Source organism: Chiloscyllium plagiosum, unplaced genomic scaffold (genome assembly GCF_037043375.1).
Source record: "Chiloscyllium plagiosum isolate Xiang-an unplaced genomic scaffold, Cpla_swu_hap1 HiC_scaffold_31, whole genome shotgun sequence".
NCBI classification, from domain to species: domain Eukaryota; kingdom Metazoa; phylum Chordata; class Chondrichthyes; order Orectolobiformes; family Hemiscylliidae; genus Chiloscyllium; species Chiloscyllium plagiosum.
The window spans coordinates 17,650,340-17,675,751 of NW_028270169.1; the positions used below are offsets into that span (position 1 = coordinate 17,650,340).

The 25,412-nt window shown below is 43.9% G+C and overlaps 1 protein-coding gene across 8 annotated transcripts in view; it reads left to right on the plus strand.

Moving 5' to 3' along the window:
* LOC122563963 (rap1 GTPase-activating protein 2) overlaps positions 1-25,412 on the plus strand; it is a 313,908-nt gene that overhangs the window by 216,542 nt on the left and 71,954 nt on the right. For 5 of the 8 annotated variants that reach the window (XM_043718318.2, XM_087977294.1, XM_087977295.1 and 2 more), the window contains one exon: positions 24,207-24,242. In XM_043718318.2, the coding sequence (XP_043574253.1) occupies positions 24,207-24,242 (36 nt within the window). Of the gene's footprint in view, positions 1-16,489; positions 16,781-22,870; positions 23,000-24,206; positions 24,243-25,412 lie in introns of those variants that run through there. The other 3 variants (XM_043718324.2, XM_043718326.2, XM_043718325.2) reach the window with 3 other exon arrangements.

Genomic DNA, 25,412 nt, shown 5'->3' on the forward strand with positions numbered 1-25,412 from the left:
GCATGGAAGGGTTGGGCCAAGGGCCCTGTTTCCATGCTGTATGACTCCATGACTTGAAAACACAAATGTACCAGGTTTGTGTAAGGATTTGTAGCTTGGGTGCCGGTTGCCGTGGTTGTGGGTATGTGTCGTCGAGCTAGGAAGTTGATTTGCAGATGTTTTATCCCCTGTCCAGGTGACATCTTCAATGCTTTGGTGCTGTGAAGGCTTCACAGGAGGCTCCAAAGCACTGAAGATGTCACCTAGACAGGGGGGCGAAATGTATGCAAATCAACTTCCCAGCTTGGCGACACATACCCACAACCACGGCAACACAAATATACAGCTAGGCCATAACGACTGTTCGTACTCCTACATCATAAACTGGATACATTTGGTTTTGAAAGGCAGGATATACATGAAACAATATCACTATTAATTATGATTATGAATGGTCAGTACGTGGAACAATTTGTTCTAGGTGCATTCTTTCAAATGTATTTTTTTCCAAGATCTAAACCAAGCAAGTAGTGAATTTTGATGATCTCAGAGTAAAGTATGGACACACCTTTTGGGATCACGTTATATACTGATACACAAAACACAGGGTATTGTGTTACACAGCTGGAAGAACAGCTATAGGTTTTTTCAATGATTGACCTTTACAGGGCTGACCTTCCCTTGTGTATGGATTACAATAACAGCATTGTCCAACCTCAGTAAAAGGGAAATTGCAGATCAATTGTCTAATCAAGCTCATTATCAAAGAAGCTTTGTTTTAAGCATAAAAATCAACTCTTATTTCACCCTTGACGTGGAATAGATTGATATGCATGTCTGGCATTCAATTCATAACCCTGAGCCAAAAGGTGGCAGTCAATACCATACCTGAGTTCAGCCCACTTAAACTTTCATTTCTTCTTCGCTTTCCACACCGTGATTGAACAAAATCCTCTCCTGCACTTCTTTCCCTTTATTAATTCCAGCACTGATCCTTAGAAGCTGTAATGTTAGCTTTCAAGTCTGAATTCTTCTGACTAAGTGCATTAATCAATTACACTGAAGGCATTAAACAATTGTAAAATAAAGAAATTGCTAACTATCCAGTCACCCGGTTTAGGGACTCAAATCCACCATATACTGGTGTAATAGGGTTTATCAGCTGCCTGAACCAAGAAGGTTGATTTGGCTACACATTGCCAAAAGTCACGGTACACCAAGTTATAGTCCAATAGTTTTATTTGAAATCTGGTGTCGTGTGACTTCTGACTTTGTCTACCCCAGTCCAACACCGGCACCTCCACATCTGGGCTACGCATGGTCAACACCATTTGGGGATTGGTCCGTCCACCTTCTTTTTATTTCATTATCCTACTGGTTTCTTTTCCCTTCCTTAATACTCTTTCTGTCCCAGTGAAGTTTAAATGAAATATTTTCACAAAACTGTTGTTCTCAACTGTTGGATATCACCAAGCCAATGATCTGGGCTCACCAGCAATATCCAAAATTAACAGCAACTGGAGAAAGTAATTTGCATTTTGTGTAAGATACTAGGTGGCTCAAATCACCTCATTTTATGGCTGACATTTTTTTTAAAAGCACAAACTGAAGCTCATCTTGTTTGCAAGTGTCCCATCTCCTTACATCCATCAATCCCTGTAACCTTCTTCAGCTTTGCAAGATTTCAGCATTCCTGCAGTTATAGTCTCTTGTACATACACGATTTTCAATCTTGTATCACATTACACTCTCTGTATCTAATATTTCCTATGAGACAAATATATAGCATGTTTTAGACTAAATAGGAGTCAGCCTTGGCTCAGTGGTAATACCTTTAGTTATCTGATAGTAGCTAGTGGATTCAAGTCATACTTCAGAGACTGGAATAAATAATCTTGGTGATGCAGTAATGAATGAATGCTGCACTGTTGGAGGTTCCATCTTTGCAAAGAGATGTTAAAGTGGGATTCTGTAGCTCTCTGAGTTAGATGCAAAGATCCAATGATACTACTCAAAGAAGACCTCATTCCAAATCAAATTTTCTTCCACAGCTACCAACAACAAAATGATATTGACTAAATTGTTGCCTCGTTGTTGGTATGACTTTACTAGGTGCTAAGTCCCTGTTGCATTTCCTACACGATACCACTGGTTATTTTTCAAACATACTTTGACTGTGAAGCATTTAGAGACATTTTTTATTCATTCACAAGATATGGGCATCACTGGCTGGACCAGTATTTATTGCGTATCCTTAAGTACTGGAGTACATTTAAAAGTCAACCACATTGCTGTGGGTCTGGACTCATATGTAGGCCAGCCCAGGTAAGGACAACAGTTTCCTTCCCTAAAGGACATAGCAGAATTTGAACCCAGGACTCCAGAATATTATGTGGGTCTCTGAATTAATAATTCAATGATAACACCACTAAGCCATTGCCTCCCCTTTCAATAATGAAGTATAAACCCAAGTTCTTTTAAATGTCTTTGTTCTTTTATGGGAATATGAGCTTCTTTGGCAAAGCTAACAATTATTGCCCATCCCTACTTGAGAAGGTCAATTATATTCTTCGGCAGCTGTAGTCGATGTGATACAATGCTGTTGGGAAAGGGATTCCTGGATTTTGACCTCACAACATTGAAATAACACCAATATACTCCCAAGTTAGGCTGGTGAGCGGCTTAGAAGGGAATTTGAAGGTGGTGGAGCTTTCATGCATTTGCTGCCATTGGGATGTTCGAGGTCTGTTGGAGGGTGCTGTTGTAGGAACCATGGTGAGTTGCTGAAGTGCATCCTGTATATGACACACACTTCAGGCACTGTGTATCAGAGATGAAGGAAGTGAATCAAGCAGACTGCTTCATCCTGGATGGTATTGATTAACTGAGGGAGCAAAGTTCCTGGATACAACACACCACCCAGTGGCACAGCACATTTCCAAGCTAACAGGCAGGTCACCGAACAGATCACCTTTTCGACCTGCCAAGAGGTCCTAAAGTGGACATTAATTGGCCTTTGCAGGGCCTTAGTCAGTGATAGGTCACGAGGATCAGCCCTGGAACTTCTCACTAGCTCTTCATTGCTGAAGATGTCAAAGCAAGGGAGTATCTCTCCAGTATTATTATCTCTATTTACCCTGCTCTCCATCTTCCTTGTCCCCTTCATTGTTGCAGCCTCCTCTTTCAAGCTGCCCCCAACCCTTCTTGAAGCCTCCTCCCTTCCTTTGCAGACTTCTCCATTCCACACCCCACACCTTTTCTCAGCCTTCCCCTTCCCAACCCCTCTACCCTTTCATGTAGGCTCCTATTCTCGTTCACCTTCACCTTTGGTAGCAAGTGGCATCCTCTGACCCCAACCAATAGCAACCTCCAGACTAGGCTCCCAGGAATCCCAAAGGCCTGAACCCCAGTGGAAAAGCCTCCAAGTCCTAGATCCCTAAAGCAGTCCTTCCTAAGACCTGGCTCCTGGCAACAATCCTCTCTAAGGCTCAACTCCCAGCAGCATTCCCTGAGGCCTGGGCCCAACAATCCCTCTGAGGCCTGGGGCCTGTCTTCAATCTTTCCTATGCCCTGCTCCTAGTGACTATCCCTGAAATTCCCCCAGCAACTCACTCACAACAGCCACATCACTTCCCAGCTGCTCCACCAATCAGATTTTGGTTCTCTCCTGTGTTTGTTCCTGATAGGCTCATTAGTGACCCTATCAGCAGGAAGTGCAGAAGAGGACCAGCCATTCATTGGACAATCACGAGACAGCAAGACAACATTTTGATTGGAGGAGCGGACAATCCTGCTTCGCTCTGATAGTGGAAAGATCTAGCTGCGATGAAGCTGTTCCTTTAACAAAGTTATGTTGTCCTTGGCTTTTTTTTTCAGAGAGGTCATAAACAACAAGTCTGGAGTTGAAGGGTTTTAGGGCCAATTTGATAATAACCAAAAGATACTGCCTCAGGCAGAAGGCTTTCATGTTTTAAAAAAAGAACACTTGTATAGTGAAATGGAGTGGCCAGTTCTCCCAGCTCAGCTTTTGTCTGGTTGGTTTGGTTTTGAGCAGCGTGTGGAAAAAGCTGCTGGACCCAAAGAAGTAGGTCCAGGCTGTTCCTCCTCTCTCTGACATTTCTCCTGGAAGACCCTGTGTTTGATTTTACCTTTTGTGCCAAAGGGTGTTTATGGGGATTGTTGCAGGTATTTGGAACAGCATCATTAAGCTGGGATGATCTGTTGAGTTTTCGGAGAGGTTAAATTATTCTGTCCTCTGTTTTCTGTTGTTTGTGCTTCATTCAGTAATCTTGTAAATAAATTCTGTTTTGTTTAAAACTAAGTGGTTTGACAAGCTGATTCTCTATACCTGCTTGAAACAACTAGCAAAGTTAGGGTCTAGGCTACCTTCTTGAATGTTTTGAGGGGTCTGGCCTGATCCATACATCGCTCTGGGAGATAACATTCCTCTGATTGACCATTCCTTCCAGCGACAAACCAGAAACATTGAGTTCTCCGATTTCAAATAACCTCCCTTCCTGTTCCCCAACTCCCTTCCCAGCCTCTCCCTCCCCCTTCCATTCCTCCCATTGACCCTTCCTTCCAGCTACCAACCAGATTCATTCCTCTCATCGACCAACCAGGTCATACCCACTACCTGTGTTCACCTATCCCGACCTCACACCCCATCACCACCAGTACCACCCTGCCTTATCTGCAGCTCCCCCTACACCCACCCCAAGTCCTGAAGAAGGGTTACACCCTAAACATTGACGTCTCCACCTCCTAATCCTGCCTGGCTTGCTGTGTTCTTCCAGCCTCCTGCTTGTCTACCTGGGAGATAAAACAGCAGCCTCCCTCTGAGTCTGGAGTCTCCTGAATTTAATGGCCTCACTGATTAGCACTATATGCAACTTCTGTCCCACACCCTGCTGTACACTTGGCATACTGTGTAAAGTTACAAATGTGCCTATATTTAATAACTTTTTGTGTTCTTAAGTCTTCCTTCAACCTTTTTAACAGCTAAATCACAAAGCATCCGTAAGATATTAAATTGTACTTGTGATCCAAATAAAATATTCCAATATCTCCTGAGACCCTCCACAGTTTTCTGGTGAATACCAGCTGTACTAAATGCTTGTTTTTAACTGAGTTAAATACTGATAAGCATTGCAGGTACTTGATGTTTGGTAAACACATGAAGCGGTTCAACAAACTGAGACCCAGAGTGGACAGTAGGATCACATGCTTTGTAATTCAGGAGCCAAATGTCTGCTCCAAAGAAGGTTTTTTGTGAAAATTTCTGTAACGTCTTAAGTTAAAACAACAGTGCAGGAGATGAGCTGTTTAATAAACTGTCCACTGGTATCAGAAGTAAGCAAGAGTACTGGGCAGTGTTTAATGTGAACCAAACTTCCACATAGGATATGTGAAAATGTCACTGTTGGAAAATTACATGCAATATGCTTCTGGTTGAGTGCTCCAGATAACCCATCACCTTGTCTTACATCACACGATGAAAGCCTTTATATCCCCAGAACAAATTAAGAATTCAAACCCACTTCAACACCACCACCCTTAATTTGATCAGTTTTGTTTTGCTGTACTGTGACTGGCCTTTTCCTGTTTATTGTGGTCTCTTATATTTTAGTAAGAACATGTATATATTAATGACCTTTCACAACCTCGGGTCATCCTGCAGTGTGTTATAGTCAATGAATTACCTTTGAAGAACAGTCAATGTGGTTAGAAATACGACAGCCAGCTTGTGCAGAGTGGCCCCACTAGAACGTAATGTTGTTCAATGCAGCTGATTGTGGGATAAATACTGGTGAGGGCACCAGAGAGAACACCCTTTTCTGGGTATAATTGCTATAGAGCACTTTTCATCCACCTGAGAGCAGGTGGCAACTCACCATCTCCTCAGCTGGACAGCATCTCTGGCAGTGCTATAGTTCCTCTGCACTCCTGCAGCACTCCCCCTGCACTGCAGCGCTCTCTCTACTCTGCAGCACTCACTCTACTGCAGAACTTCCTCTGCCTGCAGTGCTTCCTCTATCCTGCAACACTCCCCCACCCTGCAGCACCCTCTCTGCCCTGCAGTTCTCCCCCTGCCCTGCAGTACTCCCCCAACCCTGCAGTGCTCCCTTTTCCCTGCAGCAATCCCCCTGCCCTGCAGCACTCCCTCTATCCTGCAGCACTCCCCCTGCCCTGCACACAGTCCCGCTGCACCCCATGCACTGCACTTATGGACTGTGCTGAAGCCTCTGGAGCTGAAGCACTCATGAACTTTGCAAGGCCCACATTTGGTTTTCCAGCCTTCAGTCTGGAGGATATGAGCTCTTCACGTGGATCCAACTCTTTATTGCAAATCAATTAAAGTTCTAGTAAGGATGGAGCTAGTTAGAACATGGAGCAAGTGCTTTCAAATTACTGCTTGCACACGGTTTGAATCCCAGCTATAGAATTGACCATTTATATTGGTTAGGGTCAAAGTTGCTTTATATTAAGATCAAAATACAAACCAGTCAAAAAGATCTGCCAGAGTAATTGGATGAACGTTTCATCTTGGCGAACCCTGTCTAAGCTTCTTCACCTCTCTATTGTTGTCTTCATCATTAAGATGCTCCTTAAAATCTATCTCTTTAATCAATCATTTAATCAATCACCTGCCCTAATAGCTCCTTATAGGATCCAGCTCCAAATGTTGTCTGTGAAACACCATTGGATGTTAAGGATGCCATACAGATTCAAGTTGTCGCTTAATTTCTGGAGGCTTGAAACCTTTGTAACCATATACCTAGTGGACATGAGGAGCCAGGAGTATGGGAAGGTGCTGGTGCAGTGATAACGTCACTGGGCTAGTTACCTGGAGGCCCAGGTGAATGCTGTGGGGTTGTGGGTTCAAATCCCATAGGGGCAGCTGATGGAATTTAAGTTTAATTAATAATTAAAAGTTATTCTTGGTGATAGTGTATAACCAACTGTTGTTAAAACTAAAGTCCTTTAGGGAAGGAAGTCTGCTATCCTTACCTGGTGTCACTACAGATTCTCAGCAATGTTATTGGCTCTTAACTGCCCTCTGAAGTGGTCTAGCTATCATTTATTTTCCAAGGGGCAATTAGTAATACACAACAAATCATGGGCTTGTTGGAGACACGTACATCCCATGAAGGACAATGGCAAATGGGACTAGTTTTAGTTTGGGAAACCTGGTCAGCATAGACTGAAGAGTCTGTTTCTGTGCTGTACGACTATGAAATCAGTTAAAAATCAGCTACCTGATGAAGGAGCACCGCTCCGAAAGCTAGTGTTTCCAAATAAACCTGTTGGACTATAACCTGGGTTTAGTGTGAGTTTGTCCACCCAGTCCAACACTGGCACTTCCACATCTATGAAATCAGACAGTCTCAAGCAGAAAAAGTGTAATGCGGTTGAAGATGCAACGAGGGTTTAGTATGTGTTAAGCCTTTCAGAGACAGTTTAAGGGAGCCTTAATACTGTCTAATCCATATTGCAACATTCTGATCCCCAGCGCTGACGTACCAGATTTTAATGAGCTCGGAATTTGTCTTTTTTTGAAAAAACATGCCTTTAAGTGCAGCCTTTGAAACTACAAGTGTGCACTTTAAAAGCCACAAAGCACATTAAATTTTAAAAGGGCAAAATTCATCCACTTGCCACTTCAATTTGATCAATGTCTTCACTTGGTCAAATTGAAGTGATTTGTGATTCCACACAAGTTATTCCCACAGAAGGCAAACTATTTCTGCACTTAACTGCCCTTCACAGACCTGTGACCAACACAAAAGGCTAGTGGTGATTCAAGAAATTAGATCAGAGATGATAAAGATCATCCTGAGCAAGACATTTTGGCACTTTCTCTCCTAATTGCTTAAAGGTTCTTCTCCAGTCACTCTTTTTAATTGTGGATGATTTCATCAGCAGAGTGCACTTTTGTCTGGCAAACATATCAGACAGGAGTGTATTGCAGTACGTGACCACGAGGCTGGAGAGCCATCAATAAATCACATTCTAAAAAGGGCCCTGTTAATGATTGACTTCCTACAAGGTGCCAAGTGCCTATCTTCCTCACTGCACACCCCACCCTACCCCCACAAACTGCAAAGCTTTTGTATTTTGTTTGTTGAAAAGTTGCAAAGATGAAAGGATGGCACTCGAAGTCAAATACAAGGTGCGACTGACACTGTCTTTGATGTTACACAACAGGTTCAGGTATGCCACACTGAGAACAATATTAACCAACAGACCCAATTTACAGCACTCCCCTTGTGTCAGCCTATGGCCTGAGTTTTTTAAAATTCATTCACCAGCATTTATTGCCCATCCCTAAATTGCCCAGAGGGCAGTTAAGAGTCAATCACATTGCTGTGGGTCTGGAGTCATGTAGGCCAGACCAAGTAAAGATGGCAGCTTCCTTACCTACAGGGCTTTAGTGAATCAGATGGGCGTTTCCCCCGACAACAGTTGTCATTAGACTTTTATTTCCTGATACTTATTGAATTCAAATTTCACCATCTGCTGTGGTGGGATTTGAACCTGGGTCCCCAGAATATTACCCAGGTCTGTGTATTAACATTCCAGCAATGATACCACTGGGCCACTGCCTTCTGTGTAAACATATATCAAAGGAAAAACATAAATCGCTGGGAGGGTCACATGGACTCGAAACATTAACTGTGATTTCTCTCCACAGATGCTGCCAGACCTGCTGAGCTTCTCCAGCAATTTTTGTTTGTGTTTTTGTTTCTGATTTACAGCATCTGCAGTTTTTATATAGCAAAGCAATAGCTGTTCAGTTAAAGCTAACACCAGGAGAAAAGGTAGTAGACAGCTGAAACCATACAAAATGTATGACACAGGAAAAGGCCATTCAGCATATTGTCTCCATGCTGGTCACCAATAGATTACACAGTTGAATCCCACCATCCTGAACTTTGTCCATAGCTCTGCTAGTCACAGCTATGCAGTTGGATATCCAAATACTTTTTGAATGTAGTGGGAATTTCTGGTTGTCTAGAATCATATGAAGGGTGATGCAGTCAGATTCTATTTTCAAAACACAGTTGAACAGGAATTTTAAGAGCATGTCCTTTTAAGGTTATGGGGAAATCATTGGGGTCTGGATTGAACAGACCCTTCAGAGTCAGCACAATGGCCCAGATGGTGATTTTGATGATTGTATGATGCTGAGCCTTTCCATAGGGAGAAGTAGGTTTTTATATCTCCCAAGTTTAATTCCAGGTCAGTCAAAATTAAACTGCAAGTGGTGCTAATGCAAAACACGGAGAAGAATTAACTCATCAACTTTGGAGCATTCACTGGATTACATGAGCATTAACCTGACACTGCTTTTTAACAACACAAACTGCATCACATGTTTAACCTGGTCTTCTAAAGGTCGTTATGAATGCTCTTCTGTTTGGACCAAGCCATCCAGGTTTTGAAGGATTTTGGGTATAAAAGGTACTCACCTGCTTCTCTGGCTCCTGGGGAGCAATTCCCCAAGAGATCTGCTCATGATCCCTTAGTGTCCCTCTAACTAATCTCCCTCACTTCACTAAGTCCAAATGCTCAGAGAGCTGGTGCAGACATGATAGACTGAATGGCCACTTTAATTCTGTGACTTCACAATGAGTAGCTCAGTGGTTAGCCTTGCTGCCTCACAGCTCTAGGGACCTGGGTTCAATTCCATCTTTGGGCAACTATCCATGTGGAGTTTGTATGTCCCTGCTGTGTCTGCATGGGTTTCCTCCCACAGTCCAAAGATGTGTGGATTAGCCATGGGAAGTGCAGGGTTACAGGGATAGAGTAAGGGGGTGGTCTGTGTTGGAGGGTCAGTGTGGATGCAATGGGCCAAATAGCCTGCTTCCACGCTGTAGGGATTTTATGAACACCATACCAGAGTTGAAATTGACTTTAAAACTCAGTTCTAAAACCCCTTGGCTATCACCCCCTACTCCATCTTCATTAGCATTAAAGCACTGTGAGACAGTCTGAGATTGCAATGGGCACTATACAAATGCCGATTTTATTTTTCTGAAATCTGTATCTCTGGCACTGCTGCCTGTATATCTCTTGGTGTGCAGGATTCCCTTTATAGATCCCAGAACTAATTCTCTACCTCTAACCTGACTTCCTACTGAAAGTGCTGTGGTCCTTGCTTTGTTCACTCAGTTATTCGAGGTATCATTGAGGGGTGGAAGTACGGTTCCTAATCTGAAGTTGAATTAATCCCACTGGGGGAAGCCGTGTCAGGAAATTCCACAGCACTTGTCCCAGTGCACCATAATGGATGGAAAATCAAAGGCTAAGGATGTGTAATTTGTTACTTTGTGCTCCAGCCACCACATTTACAGCATTCTCAATGAGAAAGTATCCCAGGGAGCTGGGAGTGAATACGTTCAGGCTAGAGGACCAGCAGTAGAATGCAGTCCTTCATGGAACAGGAAGGAATAATATCACAGCATTTAATAGGAACCCGAAATGGAGTAGAAGGTTATCTCCATGAAACATAAAGAATACTGAGAGGCCTGGATAGAGGGGATGTGGAGAAAATGTCTCCATCAGCAGGAGAGATGATGACCCGCTGACACATTGAAGGGACGACCTGTTCTAACTGAGAAGAAGCGGAATTTCTTCAGCCAAGAGGTTGGTGACTCTGTGAAACTCATTGCCGCACAGGGCTATGGAGGCCAAGTCATTGAGTGCATTTAAGGCAGAGATAGAAACGTTCTTGATTGGTAACAGGATCAAAGGTTACGGGGGAGAAGACAGGAGAATGAGGTTGAGAAAGGATGGTCATCTTCACCTCGAACAAGAAAGCAATCCCTTCTCTAGCTACCTGAAGAAGGAGCGGGGGCTCTGGAAGCTTGTGGTTTTAACTAAACCTGTTGGACGATAACTGGGTGTCATGTGATTTTTGACTTTGTCCACCCCAGTCGAACACCGGCACCTCCACATTATGGCTCCCATTTAAGGGTCTGACCCAAATGATGTGTATTGCAGTGAATTATTAGAGCTGTGACAGTGAAGTGAAGAAAGGCAGGTCAGTTTAACACCTGTGATGAATTGTGGCTTTCAGCACATGCACAGACCTGCCTGTCGTTATTCGATAGGTTATGGTTCGATTTTCAAAGCTCTGTAGCTCTGTATTAGAATGTAATTACCCCGAGATAACTCCTGCAAACCAACTGCCTCCAACTAATAGCCCAGGTCCTTTGTGTCGACTTTTGGATGGGGGCCAAGGAGGTGAGAAAGAATGCAGATGTGCAGCTTGAGCCTCTGCTTCCTGTCCAACCTGTTCCAAAAGCTCGACTTTCCCAGAGAGTGGCTGCAGTGGAAATCAAAGCTCACCATTATCTCCAGGGAAAGAAGCAGACACAGGGGAAAGGGAGACCGATAAGGAGTAGAGTCGGGTGTGCCACTTGTGTCTCCAGACTTTACCCTTCCATGACACGACTTAAACCAACACGACAGAGCGAAGCCTTGGTTTTCTGCTGAAGTTGGATGCACTCAAAAATGTATGCTACGCTGAAGAATGCAGTGAGTGCATGTGTTTAGTGTCTGGGTTGTTCACAGGACCTGATGCCGGACCTGCATTGCATCGGTCTAATTAATTGCTTCTGGAGCAAAGCAAGGTCTTGTCCTCTCATTTTGGGATTGGAACTGTTCGGTCTCAAGCAAAGAAACTATGATGAATGAGATTTCACCTACGGGGACATGGAATGCGGTGCCGTCTGTGCCACAGATTGGCACTGGGTGGCCAGCTTTGGTTTGATGGGAATGGTCACGCTGCCAATTCTGGGGAGGGGCAGATCGCCAGGTCACTGCCTGGGATTTTCCAGGTCACCAGCAGCTGGAATTCTATCTGTCTGGCACTTCCATCCCTTGCCACTTCCAAAGTGTCAGGGACTTGGGCACCAGAACTGCAATTCAAGCAGCTTGTCCCCCTAATAAATCATTCCATCTTTACACATTGGTGCTGGGGCACAGGATTCATTCCTGTTCTACTGCTGCAAGTAACATTGACAGGACAATCCAAGACATTAAAAAAAATCACTACTTCATAGCACTAATGCACAGCACTGTATATAATTATCCCTGTTGGCAGCTGTTCCCCATGCCACACTGTGCCAGCAGCACCAGCTGTAACACTGTTCTTTTGCAAAGCAACAGTTAGCAGCCATCTGTTGATCTGCTTTTAAGCACTGCCAGTGATAGAAGGGGTGAGCTTGAGGCATGTAGAATAACACAGGGGATTGCAGCCTGTTACCTGTGCTTTGCAAATGTATTATATAGGAGCAGAAGTAGACCGTTCAGCCCCTCAAGGCTGCTCTGTCCATCAATAAGATCATGGCAGGGAGAGAATAGTTTGTGTCATTATGTCAAGAGGCTCAGCCTTTCACTGTGGATAAGGTAAACATTGGAAAACCTAGTATTGCCAGCGCATTTCCTCACCCAACCCCAGCTTCAGGGCTTATACACATCAGGTCTGCTACCCACCCCATCCCACCTAAAATCTCAGAGCTAACTGTAGTTTATTTGAGTCTTTAGTTATATTAACATGGTAGGCATCCCCAGGGGATTCACTTGTGCTTCTATATATAGGTGCAGGCTGGAGAGGGTTGGCTGGGTTTGCAGGTTCATGTGTGTTATAGTGGTCTCTGTAAATAAAACGTTGTAACTGTAATAAAGGCTCCAGTTCTGTCTTTCTCAACCAGCCGAAAACAATTGGGTTCCTTGTTCTTGCTAGAATCAGTGGTTTTTGCTGAGATGTGAAATGTTTGTGTCCATTTGAGTCAGATGCGGGTGAGAAATGGTGTTGACACTTGGGGTTTCTGTACATAAGATTCCAGTGGAGAATCAGGCACTCTGCATTGGTCTGATGTATTTCAACAAGCATCAAGACATGGCTTGGCTGGTGGTGAGAAGGGCTCTGCCTGTGAGATCCTTTATGCACGCCCGGACTCTCTCCCGCACCGCACGCTGCCCTCAAACCGGCTGCGGGGGGGACGAGATTGTCACACACCTCCTTCTGGAATGTGCCTATGCAGAAGAAGTCTGGAGAGGAATGTAGTGGTGTTTGTCGAGTTTTGTCCCGTGACGCGGGACTCCATGCTCTACGGTCTGTTCCCCAGGATGCACACCAAGACGAACATCAACTGTGCCTGGAGGATCATCAACTCGGTGAAGGACGCTCTCTGGGTGGTCCGAAACCTGTTGATCTTCCAGCTGAAGGAGTTGGCCCCGACTGAGTGTTGCAGACTGGCACATTCTAAGGTCTAGGACTACACGTTGAGGGACGCGCTGAAGCTTGGGGCAGCTGCCACCAAGGCGCGATGGGGAAAGACCACCGTGTAACATCTGCCTGCCTGAGAAGAACAGGAGGCCCACGCAGTCATTTGGGCTCTGCTGACGCCTCAGCTAAATATATGGGCATATGATTGATAAACGTACAGACCTGTATAATATACAAATGATAAATTCTGATCTCTGTATGCAAATGTTCACGTATATATGGCATGACCAACTGTACAGACCATCAAAATATTTTATGAATAAAGTATATTTTTGAAATAAAAAAAGAAAAAAGAATTTCGACATTGATTCTGCTGTCAGGGTAAATGAGAGATGTGGCATTGAAATAGCAATCTGTCTCATCTCAACACTATTGCAATAATTAACATCGCTATTATGGAGAGTATATAGTAAATGGCAGGACCCTGAGGAGCATTGTTAAACAGAGAGATCTTGTGGTGCAAGTCCTTAGCTCCCTGAAAGTAGCAACACAAGTGGATAAGGTGGTAGTGAAAGCAAACAGTATCCTTGCCTTCATCGGTCAGGGCATTGACCATAAAAGTTGGCAAGTTGTGTTGCAACTGTATAGAACTTTGGTTAGGCCACATTTGGAGTATTGTGTGCAGTTCTGGTTGCCACACTGTGTGAAGGATGTGGAGGCATTAGAGAGGGTGCAAAAGAGGTTTACCAGGATGTTGCCTGGATTTTAATGTATTAGCTATATCGAGAGGTTGGATAAACTTGGATTGTTTTCGCTAGAGCCAAGAGGCGACCGAATTGAAGTAATTTAAAATTGTGAGAGGCATGGATGGAGGAGTCTTTTTCCAAGTGTGAAAATGTCAAATACTAGGGGCATACATTTAAAGTGAGAGGGGGAAAGTTTAAAGGAAATGTGTTGGGGAAGTTTTTTGCAGAGGGGATAGTAGGTGCCTGGAACACACTGCAGGGAAGGTGGTCGAAGCAGACACAACAGCAATGTTTAAGAGGCATTTAAATAGACACATGAACAGCCAGGAAAAAGAGAGGGTACAGAACAAGTCCAGGAGGATGGGATTAGTTTAGAATGGCAATGTGGACGACACAGACGAGGTGGGCTGAAGGACCTGTTCCTGTGCCATACTGTTCCTGTTCCATTGTCAATGCTTGTGAACATTGAATTTAATAGCTTGGAGGTTGAACAGCATAGTTACAGGTTAGGTGATCCATTCTGGAAAACCAGACTACATAATGAAGGCCGGAGGAAGTGAGGACTACAGATGCTGGAGATTAGAGTCGAGAATGTGGTGCTGGAAAAGCACAGCAGGTCAGGCAGCATCCGAGGAGCAGGAGAGTCGACGTTTCAGGCATAAGCCCTTCATCAGGAATAAGCCCTGATGAAGGGCATATGCCCGAAATGTCGATTCACCTGCTTCTCAGATGCTGCCTGACCTGCTGTGCTTTTCCAGCACCACATCTCGACTGTATATAATGAAGACAGTAATCTATCCTAAAGCCTTTCCATCACCACAGGCAAAGCATTAAAGAAGGAACTTATCAAATTGCCTGCTGCACAGTTTTTCATTCAGTCATCCAGTAACAGTGTTTTTTTATATTTCATATTCTCATTTGATGTGAAACATCAGCAGAATCACCCTCCATTTTCAGTGTGGGCGTCCTGAACCTGATCTTCTCAGTAGATATGCACCAGGAATGCTTGGTATGGTGATAACAAATAACTAAAACCTGTGGGTGTGTGAACCTAGAGGATCAATGCTTGCTGGTAATGATAAAGAACTTGTGTTTAAATAGTACCTCATCACGTGACTCTGAAATGTGCCAAACAAGGCCTGAGCAGTGGGCTGCTCCCAAGTGCAGGTGGGATTGTAACGTTGGAAGCACAGCGGCCATTCTGAGTGCAGCAACAATTAATTATGGAATCCCTACAGAGTGGAAGCAGCTCATTTGGCTCCTCGAGTCCACACTGACCCTGCAAAGGCCATCCCACCCAATCCCTGTAAGCCTGCATTTCCTAAGGCTAACCCACTTAGCCTGCATGTCCCTGTACACAGCATGGCCAATCTACTAACCTGCATATTTTTAAGACTATGAGAGGAAACCCACATAAGCATAGGGAGAATGTGCAAACCCCACACAGACAGTCGCCCGGGGTGGAATTGAACTCAGGTCCCTGGCACTGTTAGGCAGCAGTGCTAACCACTGAGGCACTATACCACCCATAATTGATTACAGGAAGCTGGTTGGCTATAACTGCAGGGCCAGCAGGTTCTTGTCCTGCTGCTGTTGTGCCTGCTCTTCCTGAAGCTCTGATTGCCATTCCCAGCACAGGAGAACATTTACTTAGGCATATTTGATGTGACTTTTAATATCACTTACAACAAGTCATCAGATTAATGTTTCCTCAGTAACTTACGGTGATCAGACATTCTATACTGGTTAGGTTTTTTTATTAAGTGTCCTGGTGTCCCAACAGTTTTCTGGAAAATTCTCAAACCATTTAGGTTTCCAGCTCTCCTGAAAAGCCTCCCCTTTAACCTGCTCCTTGTGTTCAAACAGGGAGAATGTCAGCACCTAATGATCTTCCAGGTTTTTTATTCCTCAAAAATATATTTCATTCATAATATATATTATTGGTGGAACCTGCTGTATGGAGTCTAGAGTCGAGAGTGTGGTGCTGGAAAAGCACAGCAGGTCAGGCAGCATCCAAGGAGCAGGAGAGTCGGCGTTTCGGGCATTCACCTTTGGTCAGGCAGGTATGGAGACTAGTTGAATTTTGCAATAGTGTTAATATTTGCAACGTACATTTCATGTCAGATATGCAACCAAAGGATAAAACATTTCAATTTGGAAATTACCCTGAGTGCGACAAAAATAAACTTTCTCAACACACCAAGTTCCATTCCGAGGAACTTCGATACATTTTCAATATACTTGACATTCCAGGTCTTTGAAAAGGCCAAGTCTGTGAAATGTGAGACTTATGTTGAAATTTAATGCTCATGCGCTGTCCTTTTTGCTCACCCAGTCTAGTCCTGACTATCCACTCGATCACACTGCACTGATGAATCTGATTCATTAGGAATGTTTCCATCCACTGGCTGCATAGCAACAAAATGCAAACTACCACATGAACAGGGCTCGTCAATTTTACTCAATACTTTCACAATAGGCGACAGCTCTTCCTGTTGGATGCACATCGGCCTTTTAACAGGAACTGCAAACACTTGTGCCACTTGTCTGCCTGTCAGATTAAGAAGGAAGAAATTGTTGTCACTGGATTTCAATATCTGTCTCTTAACAGTGTAAATCTTCCTTTAACAAGAAGAAATCACCCATACAGCAGAAAAATTGAGACCAGATCCAGTTTGGAACAGTTCCGAGAAGCCTTTTTTTCCCCTTTAGAATAGTGAGTAAACTTTTGGGATACTGAACTCAGTATTTGCTAATGGCTCTGTTGGAAACCTGAGACATTTTGGGGTGGAAATTCCAAGCCTGCAGTCTAAAGGTAAAAAAAAAGTTAAAGATTCTGTAAAAGTAAGACATTCATTAATAGGAGTGGAAGAGGAGGGCAGTTGCTTGTCAGTTTTAAAAATTAAAGTTAATTTAATTTGTTATTTTCTGTTATTTATTGCATTGTAATGTGGGAGGATGGTTCAGTATCTTTGCAATAGTTTTGGTTTGTTCTGTAAAGTAGAATAGTGGGTAGTTTATTGTTATTGTTGTTGTACCATAAGATTATCTTTTGTACTTTTATAAAAAATAAAAACCCTTTTAAATTAAAAAAAGGTACTAGAAGTCAACACAATGAGAAACCAGGCAAATACCGTATCTGTGAAGTTGAACGATCGACTCATGTCAATCTTGTAAGAATGAGTAATATGTTTTGAAAGAGAGAATCATATAGCTATGGTATTGGGGGATTGTGCAGACGATGAGGGATTCTCACGGACTGTCGGTTTTGGTTGAACATATTCCAGGAGGTGGCATCACACAAAGGCAAATAGAATGTTGACATTTAATACAAGGGGAGTGGAATGTAAAAGTTTTGCTAAAGTTGTGCAGATTCTCGTTAAAACCACTTGTGGAGAACTGTATACATTTTGGTCTCCTTCTTCAAGGTGGGATATAAACGTGTTAGATGCAGATCAGGGATGGTTCAATCGGCTAATAACTGGGATTGGGCAGGTGGCACGAGGAGGGATTATAAAGGAAGATTGAACAGGCTGGGCCACCATCCTTTGCAGTTTAAAAGATTGAGAGGTGGTCTCACTGAGGTCCTGAGCAGTCTTGACAAAATGGTGGCTGAAAGAATGTTTCCCCTGACTGGAGCCAGGGGCCATGGTTTAAAATGAAGGGGTCTCCCATTTAGGGTGGAGTTTAAATTCTTTTTTCTTTCTGAGACGATCATGAATTTTTGGAATAGTCTTCCCCAGAGACTAATGGAGGCCAGGTGGGAGGGGCTGTCATTGAATTTTCTTATCGGCAGATGTAGATTGATTTATCACTAACAAGGGAGTCAAAGGTTATTTGGGGTAGGTGGAAATCCAGAGTTGAAACCACAGTCTGATCTGCAATGATTTTATTGAATGGCAGAGCAGGCTTGAAGGGCTGAATGGCCTGCTCATGCTCCCAATTCATATGTTCACATGAACCATTGTTTGTCGGTATTGTCATCTTGCCTCAGCCCACTCCCTCATTGGTCAGCTGTTATATCAATCATTGTGGAGTCAAGCCTCCCTAAGCCTGTCAGTACATTCCCGCTAATGATTTTCGCAAGTCTGATCTTCCTAAACCAATACTGCACTGAAATAACTACACAGAGGCTGGTACCCTGTCACCAAATCATCTTTTATTTACTTGCACACAGTACACTGGCTGTGGCCAGCCAGCTCAGAGTTAGTTCCCTGAACTGAGGAGATTCTAAATACTCAGTTTATATATTTTTTTTCTCTTTTCTCTTTTTTTTCCTTTTTTTCCCAAAATCCCACACAGTGCTAGTGCCTATTTATTCCCCAGCACCCATGTTGTGTGTGTGCAGGTGTAGGACACAGTGAAGAACAACAAGTGCAGAAAACTTTATTCACATTCCACCACCAGGAAGAAAGGAAACACCCGAGTGGCCAGTGACAAGCAGTGCCCTTCACATCAAAGGGCAAAGCTGCGTGAGCAAACAGTGAAGGGGAGGGCAGGGATTAAACCAAAATAGAGTTGGAGGGGTGCACTCCACACCCTGCGGTGCCCACCTTTTCCTGAAAGTCTCAAGGGTCTTGGTGGACACCGCGTGCTCCTTCTCCAAGAACACCCAAGCCCAGAATCCCCCATTTATATTGGTCAGCGAGGGCTTCCTGATTGGGTCAGGTTAACAAACCTAATCAAATTGTTTTTTTAATTCCAGTGGATCAAACTTCCAAAAACATCTCAGAGTATCCTTAGCATCCATAGAGAGAGAGAGAGACAGAGACAGAGACAGAGTTGGTATATAATGGCTACTCCACTGTAACCATTTATCAGAAGGGTCATTTGTTATTTACTGATCTCATCATCAATCCCTCGTATCTTACATATTATCCCTTTACATAGTCAATCTCTCCCGCTTTCCATTGTTTTCTTTCGTTCCTCATCTGACCATTCTCCTTTTTCCTGCCTCTGCACCAGCTTAGACGTTGTTCAGCTCTAACCTTTTTCCAATTCCAGTCACAGTACTGAAATATTACCTCAGTTTTTCTTGCCAAAGATGCTGGCTGACCTGCAGAGTTCCTCCAGCTTTTTCTATTCTTATTCCAAATTTCCAGTATCCACAGTATTTTGCCAATGTCGGAGAGTTGTTGTGCATCCAGTCAAAACACAGCTGTACAGACTCCCCGTTACACATTAAATTATTTCCTTGCAAAACTCAGGTAGCAACAAATTGTTTTGCTGAACAGTTGCTCAGATGTGCAAACATAGTATGTAGAAACCACGAAGAGAAGTCGGAGGAAGATAGTCCAGCAATTTTGGCTTTTAATTTTAACTGGAATGTTCCCTATGTTAAACAGCTGATCAGAGAATGCTTGATGTCATAACTGAGTGTTAATCATTGTTTGAAGGATAATGATTGTATCAGTCATTTTGCAAATTCCACCAGACATCCCCAAGACTCTCATAGCTAATGCCTGAATAATCCTTCATTTCTAATGAAAAACTCTTCTTGATTTCTAAACAGTTGAGTTCGCAATATGCTTCCTGTGCCCCCTTGGGTGGGAGAGGAGATGGTTTCTCTGTTTTGAGCCTGCATCAGTTCAAAAATAAGTCAAACAGTTCACCTTTTTTGGAGGTGGTAAAGGAATAGTTAGGTACTACTGCTGGATAAGAAATCTGGAGGTCCTGGCTGATCGTCTGGAGATTGGATGTTACAAGGTGTGCAAGGGGTGGGGGGCGTGGGGGAGGTGGTAATGTGGGTGTGAGCTAAAAGCTGGTTGGCATCTTACCACCTCTGTGGTCCCAACAGCGCTAGTAGGAGTGTTGTGGCCATTGCTGGGACTGCAGGCAGTTCCAAGGAAGAAGAGAGATGCCATCACGACATCAGGTTAGCGTAAAGATTTTGTGCACAGCATGTCTGAGAGACCCCTATGAGGTGGGCAGGGGAAGGACAGGAGGTGGTAATGGAAAGCAAGGTTTGGGAGGCCAGGAATGGGGAGCTACCTGAGAGTTCTGTACGAAGGGGTGCCATCTTGTGGGGGGCTGCCCCTGGTGGACACAAGGTATCTTTAAAAATTCATTCATGGCATTTAAGCATCACTAGCTAGGCCAGTACTTATTTCTCATCCCTAACTGCCCAGAGGACAGTTGACAGTCAGCCACATTGCTGTGCATCTGGAGTCACATGTAGAGACAAAAAAACTGCAGATGCTGGAATCCAAAGTAGACAGGCAGGAGGCTGGAAGAACACAATAAGCCAAGCAGCCTCAGGAGATGCAGAAGTCAAGTGGTTCCTGGTAAAGAGTTACACGCGAAACATCGACTTCTGCACCTCCTGATGTTGCCTGGCTTGCTGGAGTCACATGTAGGCCAGACCGGGTAAGGATGGTAGTTTCCTTCCCTCAAACCAGATGGATTTCTCTGACAATCAACTATAGTTTCATGGTCATTCTCAGACTCTTAATTCCAGATTTTAAAAAATTGGATTCAAATTCCACCACCTTCCATGGAGGCATTTGAACCCAGGTCCCCAGTACATTACCTGCCTGTCTGGATTAATATTCAAGTTATACTACTACTAGGCCATCACACCTCCTTCCCCCATTCCCGCTAAAAAGAGATGCCCCCTTGCTGCCCACCAGCGGCTTGCAAAACTGCTGATTGAAAAACTGCAGCAGGGGTGAATGAGACCCTTTAGTCAATTGTCCACTGAATCAGCCAAAAGGCAACCAGGCTACCTCTCACCTTTCCTGCCCCCTGGAATATTGGAGACAGGTTGAGAATGGATGGGAAAATGGCCACCTGGCCACTCACCTTCAAATACACCAGTGTGGGACAGTAAAATTCACCTCATGTGTTCAAGACCCACCAAAGCAACTGGTCAACTTAATTAATCAGTCGTTAAACAAAAACTATTAGTGATGGTGACCGAAATTATTGGATAATTAGAAAAGCTCATATGGTTCACATAATGCCCTTCAGGGAAGGAAATCTGGCATTGTGACCAGCAGTGCGGTCAACCTTTCATTGCCCCTCCAAAATAGACTAACGAGCCACTCAATAAGAGGGTACCAGACCACCACCTGCTGACGGGCAATTAATGGTGAAGAAAATCTGCTGCCTTTGCCAGTGACACTCACAGCCCATGAAAGCATAAATGAAAACCTTCTCACTGCAAAGGAACACAAGTCAAGCACTTTCAGTAATGAAAACAGAAACTACTGGAAAAAGTCAATACGACAGTGGGTCATTTAGAAGAGTGAGAGGTGACCATATTGAACCTACATGATTCTGAGGGGACTGGACATGATAGATGTGGACAGGTCGTTTCCCCTTGTGCGAGAGTCTAGTACCAGATGACATCATCTCAGAATACGTGGACACACCTATAAGATAGTGACGAGGTGGAATGTCTGCTCGCTGAGAACAGTGAATCTGTGGAATTCTTTATCGCAGAGGGCGGTTGAGGCTGGGTCATTAAGTACATTCAGCAGTCACAGACAGATTTTTAAGGAAATCAAGGATTATGAGTGAAAGGCAAGAAAGTGGAGTTGAGAATTATCGGATCAGCCATGACCTCATTGAATAACAGAGCAGGATCGATGGGCAGAATGGCCTACTCCTGATCGTGTATTTTATGGTCTTATGGTCAGGCAGCTTTTGTGGAGAGAAAAACAAAGTTAACGTTTCAAGTCCAATATGACTCTACCTGGTCAGGCCTGCCTGTGACTCCAGACACACAATAATGTGGTTGATTCTTATCTGACCTCTGGGCAATTAGGGCTGGGAAATATATGCTGGTGTGGCCAGCGACGCCTACATCCCATGAATGAATTTTTTTTAAATCCCGTGTCCAAGTTTTGACTTGAAACATCAACTCTGTTTCTCTCTCTACAGATGAAGCCAAGTTCCCCCTGCACTTTCTGTTTTTATTTCAGATCACCAGCATCTGTAGTACTGTGCTGTCCTTCAAGTATAATGCAGTCTGCTCTCCTCATTTAACCTTTTAAGCCATTCTGTAACTGAAGTGAATCTGCCCCGTTCTCCCTCCAAGTCCAACATGTTTCCTGAGCTCTGGGGTTTAAAACTGAATGCAGCTCTCCAGATGGAGTTTAACTAGAACTCTGTCCAATTGAATCATCTCACTCTCCCTTGTGAATTCCTACCCTCTTGTGGTGAAAGCAATTATTTTATTCAGGGATTTAAAGTGATCAAAAGAGATTGTTTCCCTGGTGCGCGTGTCCAGAACAAGAGAACAGGACAATCAGAGCTAGGGCTATCATGGGTTAAATCAGGAACACTTCCTCACATGAAGAGTAAGAAATCTGTAACTGTCACCCCCACCTCCAAAAAACAAACACCAGGGGTTGATTGAAAAATTCAAAACTAAGATGAGCGGAATCTTGTTGGGCAAGGGCATCAAATATTACAAAGCAAAGGTGGATAAAAGAAGTTAAGAGACAGATCAGTTGTGATCCAATGACAGGATAGGCTTGAGGGGCTGAATGTCCTCTGTTCCTGTTTGTTTTTTGGCTGCCCTTTGTACCCTCACGGTACCCTCGCGGCTCTTCATGGTTTGTGCTCCTGGACGCCAAAATCCTTCAATCCCTCCAAAGTTCCTCATTTGCATTTGGAACATTCCCTGATTCATCTTTCTTGATTTCAAAGTGGATGACCCCACCACGAAATCCAAGGATGAGATTCCCCAACACCGACCTCTCCAGCACTTTGAAGTAAGTCTTCAAAGGAAAGCAGTTCACCCGGATAAAAGCCACTGCCAAGCTGCCACTTTGAAGATGTTGTTCTACGCAGTGTGGAGCTCAGTGGGAGTCGCTGAAGATTTCTGACTGTATCCCGTGTGCTTGTAAACATTGCTAATGGGCATCCTGATCATTCGGAGAACCATCTCTCACAGGCATTACCTACTCTTCTCTATGTAACTTTCACAAAAATCTGGAACATTTTCCCGGAAAGGTTCTTGATGCTGAGTCAATTAAATACTTTTATGATTGAGATCAATCACTTTTCATGAGGAGAAAATGTAAAGGTAAGATGAGTAAATGGAGTTAAAATATAGACCAATCCTGACCTCATAGAGAGGTGCCAAGCCCTGCTATGCATCCTATGTTCATATTTACATTACAAAGTCATTGCTTTGCAAATGAATTATTTAAACATTCAATTGTAATTTACCTGAGGCACCTCTACTAATGGAGTAGGCCTGACTCTATCAAAGGTACTGGGGGTTAGGGGGCATGGGTGGAATTGGAATGGACATTGAATAGAAACAACAATGGGCGGCATTGCTATGTGACAGTGAGTTATCCTCACCCTCACTCAATGCCAATGGAAATTACTGGAAACTGGAATGGAGGGGCTGAATAGGCCAAAGTTGCTGGTCTCACCCAGGGCCTGGTGCATCAGAGGCCAACGCCTGGAGACTGGGGTTCCAGGGAGCTCCCACTGCTGGTTAGACTGAGGGGCGCAGATATGACCAGGGTCTCTGACAGGGAGCAGTATCAGGATCTGTGATTTCCCTCCCGGGCTCCTGGTGTCACACCATTTTTTCAAAGGCCTCTTGACTGGGCCCAAATCCATGGGATCTGCCCTGTAAACTCTGCTGGCCTCCACCCCATCACAGGGCCCTCTCTTTAGGTCCGCCTTTCCTTGACGAACTTACTAAAACTCTATTAAACCTTGAATATCTTTATGTTCAGCTAGAAAGTCATCAAGCTGAAACATTGACTCCTTGTCTCAGAGTTTTCTATTTAATTTTTAGTTACAGATTTCCAGTATCCACAATATTGTCTCTTTGAAATGCACAGATGACCAGAGTACATATAGACAGCTGAGCAGTGGAACTATATGGACAGCTTTGGTGCAGGGCCTATATGGGTGATCACAGCCTACATGTGAGGTTGAACATTCAGCACAGCCATTGGCAGAAACAGTGGTAGCTGACACCCAATAATTACCTCCTGAGGAGAAAATCTACATTTCCAGGGGCAAGGCTCTGCTCATGAAGTGGAGGCTGCCACCAGCCTTTGTATAAAGTGGATATTCTGTTGTTTAGTGCATGTGAGGATTCTGATTTATTGCCGATATTAGACACTCCACAGGTAGGCATCTTCCCTCTGTTGAAGTTATAAAGAAAGCTTGATGTATGGGAAGATGAAGAATAGTTGTATCCTTGCTGGGATAACCTCACTTTGAAGCCTGCATCTATTAATTCTGTTTTTCTTCTTTCCCAACAGTCAACAGAATTCTTTGAAATGCTGGATAAGATGCAGGTAGGTGACTCTTTGTACTGAAGACCCACTACTACTGAGCAAACTGGTCTATCTTACCAGAGAGAGTCATAATTGCAATAAGATTTAACCGATGTGATTAGAGCAGACCAATAAATTTGACAATCGATTATTAAAAAAAGGCTGATCTGTGCAACACAAACTGTAAAGAAGTAACTTTGTCCAGGAATCCCGGTTCAAGTCCCACTGCGCTGATGTGCGTAATAATGTAGAATCCTTACATCTCTGAAAAGGTTGATTAGAACGTACCCAGAAATAGGTTTCGATTTTTCAGATAGGCCGATGCTGACGGACATGTGAAACGCACCACATCTGGGCAGTGCTGTCATGGTAACAAGCAGCATTTTCAGTCAAATGGTAAAAAGGACAAAAACGTAAGACTGGATCTTGAAATTGCGACACGGGGCTAATCCCTAGTGCCTCACACAACAGCAACTTGTGTCTGTGCAGCACATTTCACATCATAAAACATCCAAGGCGGTTTGCCAGGGACATTGTAAAATGAAATATATCACAGAGCCACGTAAGTAGATACTTGATTAGATGCAGAAAAGCTTGGTCAGAAAGGACTGTTTTAAAGACTATCTTTAAAGTAGAGGAGAGAGGCAGTGAATCATAGAATACCTACAGTGTGGAAGCAGGTTATTTAGCCCATCGAGTCCATACCAACTCTCTAAAGAACATCCTACCCAGACACATCCCCTACCCTATCCCTGTAACCCTGCAATTCTCATGGCTAACCCATTTAGCCTGCACATCCCTGGACATTATAGGCAATTTAGCAAGGCCAGTCCAGCCAACCTGCACATCTTTGGACTGTGGGAGGAAACCCACGCAGACACGGGTAGAATGTGCAAACCCCACACAGACACTCGCCTGAGGCTAGAATCAAACCCAGGTCCCTGGTGCTGTGAGGCAGCAGAGCTAACCACTGAGCCACCGTGCTGCCACCTTACAAAGATTCCCAAGAGAAAGCTTGTCCTGAAATGACCCCTTTCTTGCACAGTGTACACTACATCATCCCTTTTGCTCCTTTCAAACTCACACTTGATCAAGACTTCACTCCTTCGTATAAAGCCTTTCCCATTACTCTCTCCAACAATTGAAATCCTTTACTGATAAATGCTGCAAAAATAATCTGAAGGTCCCACG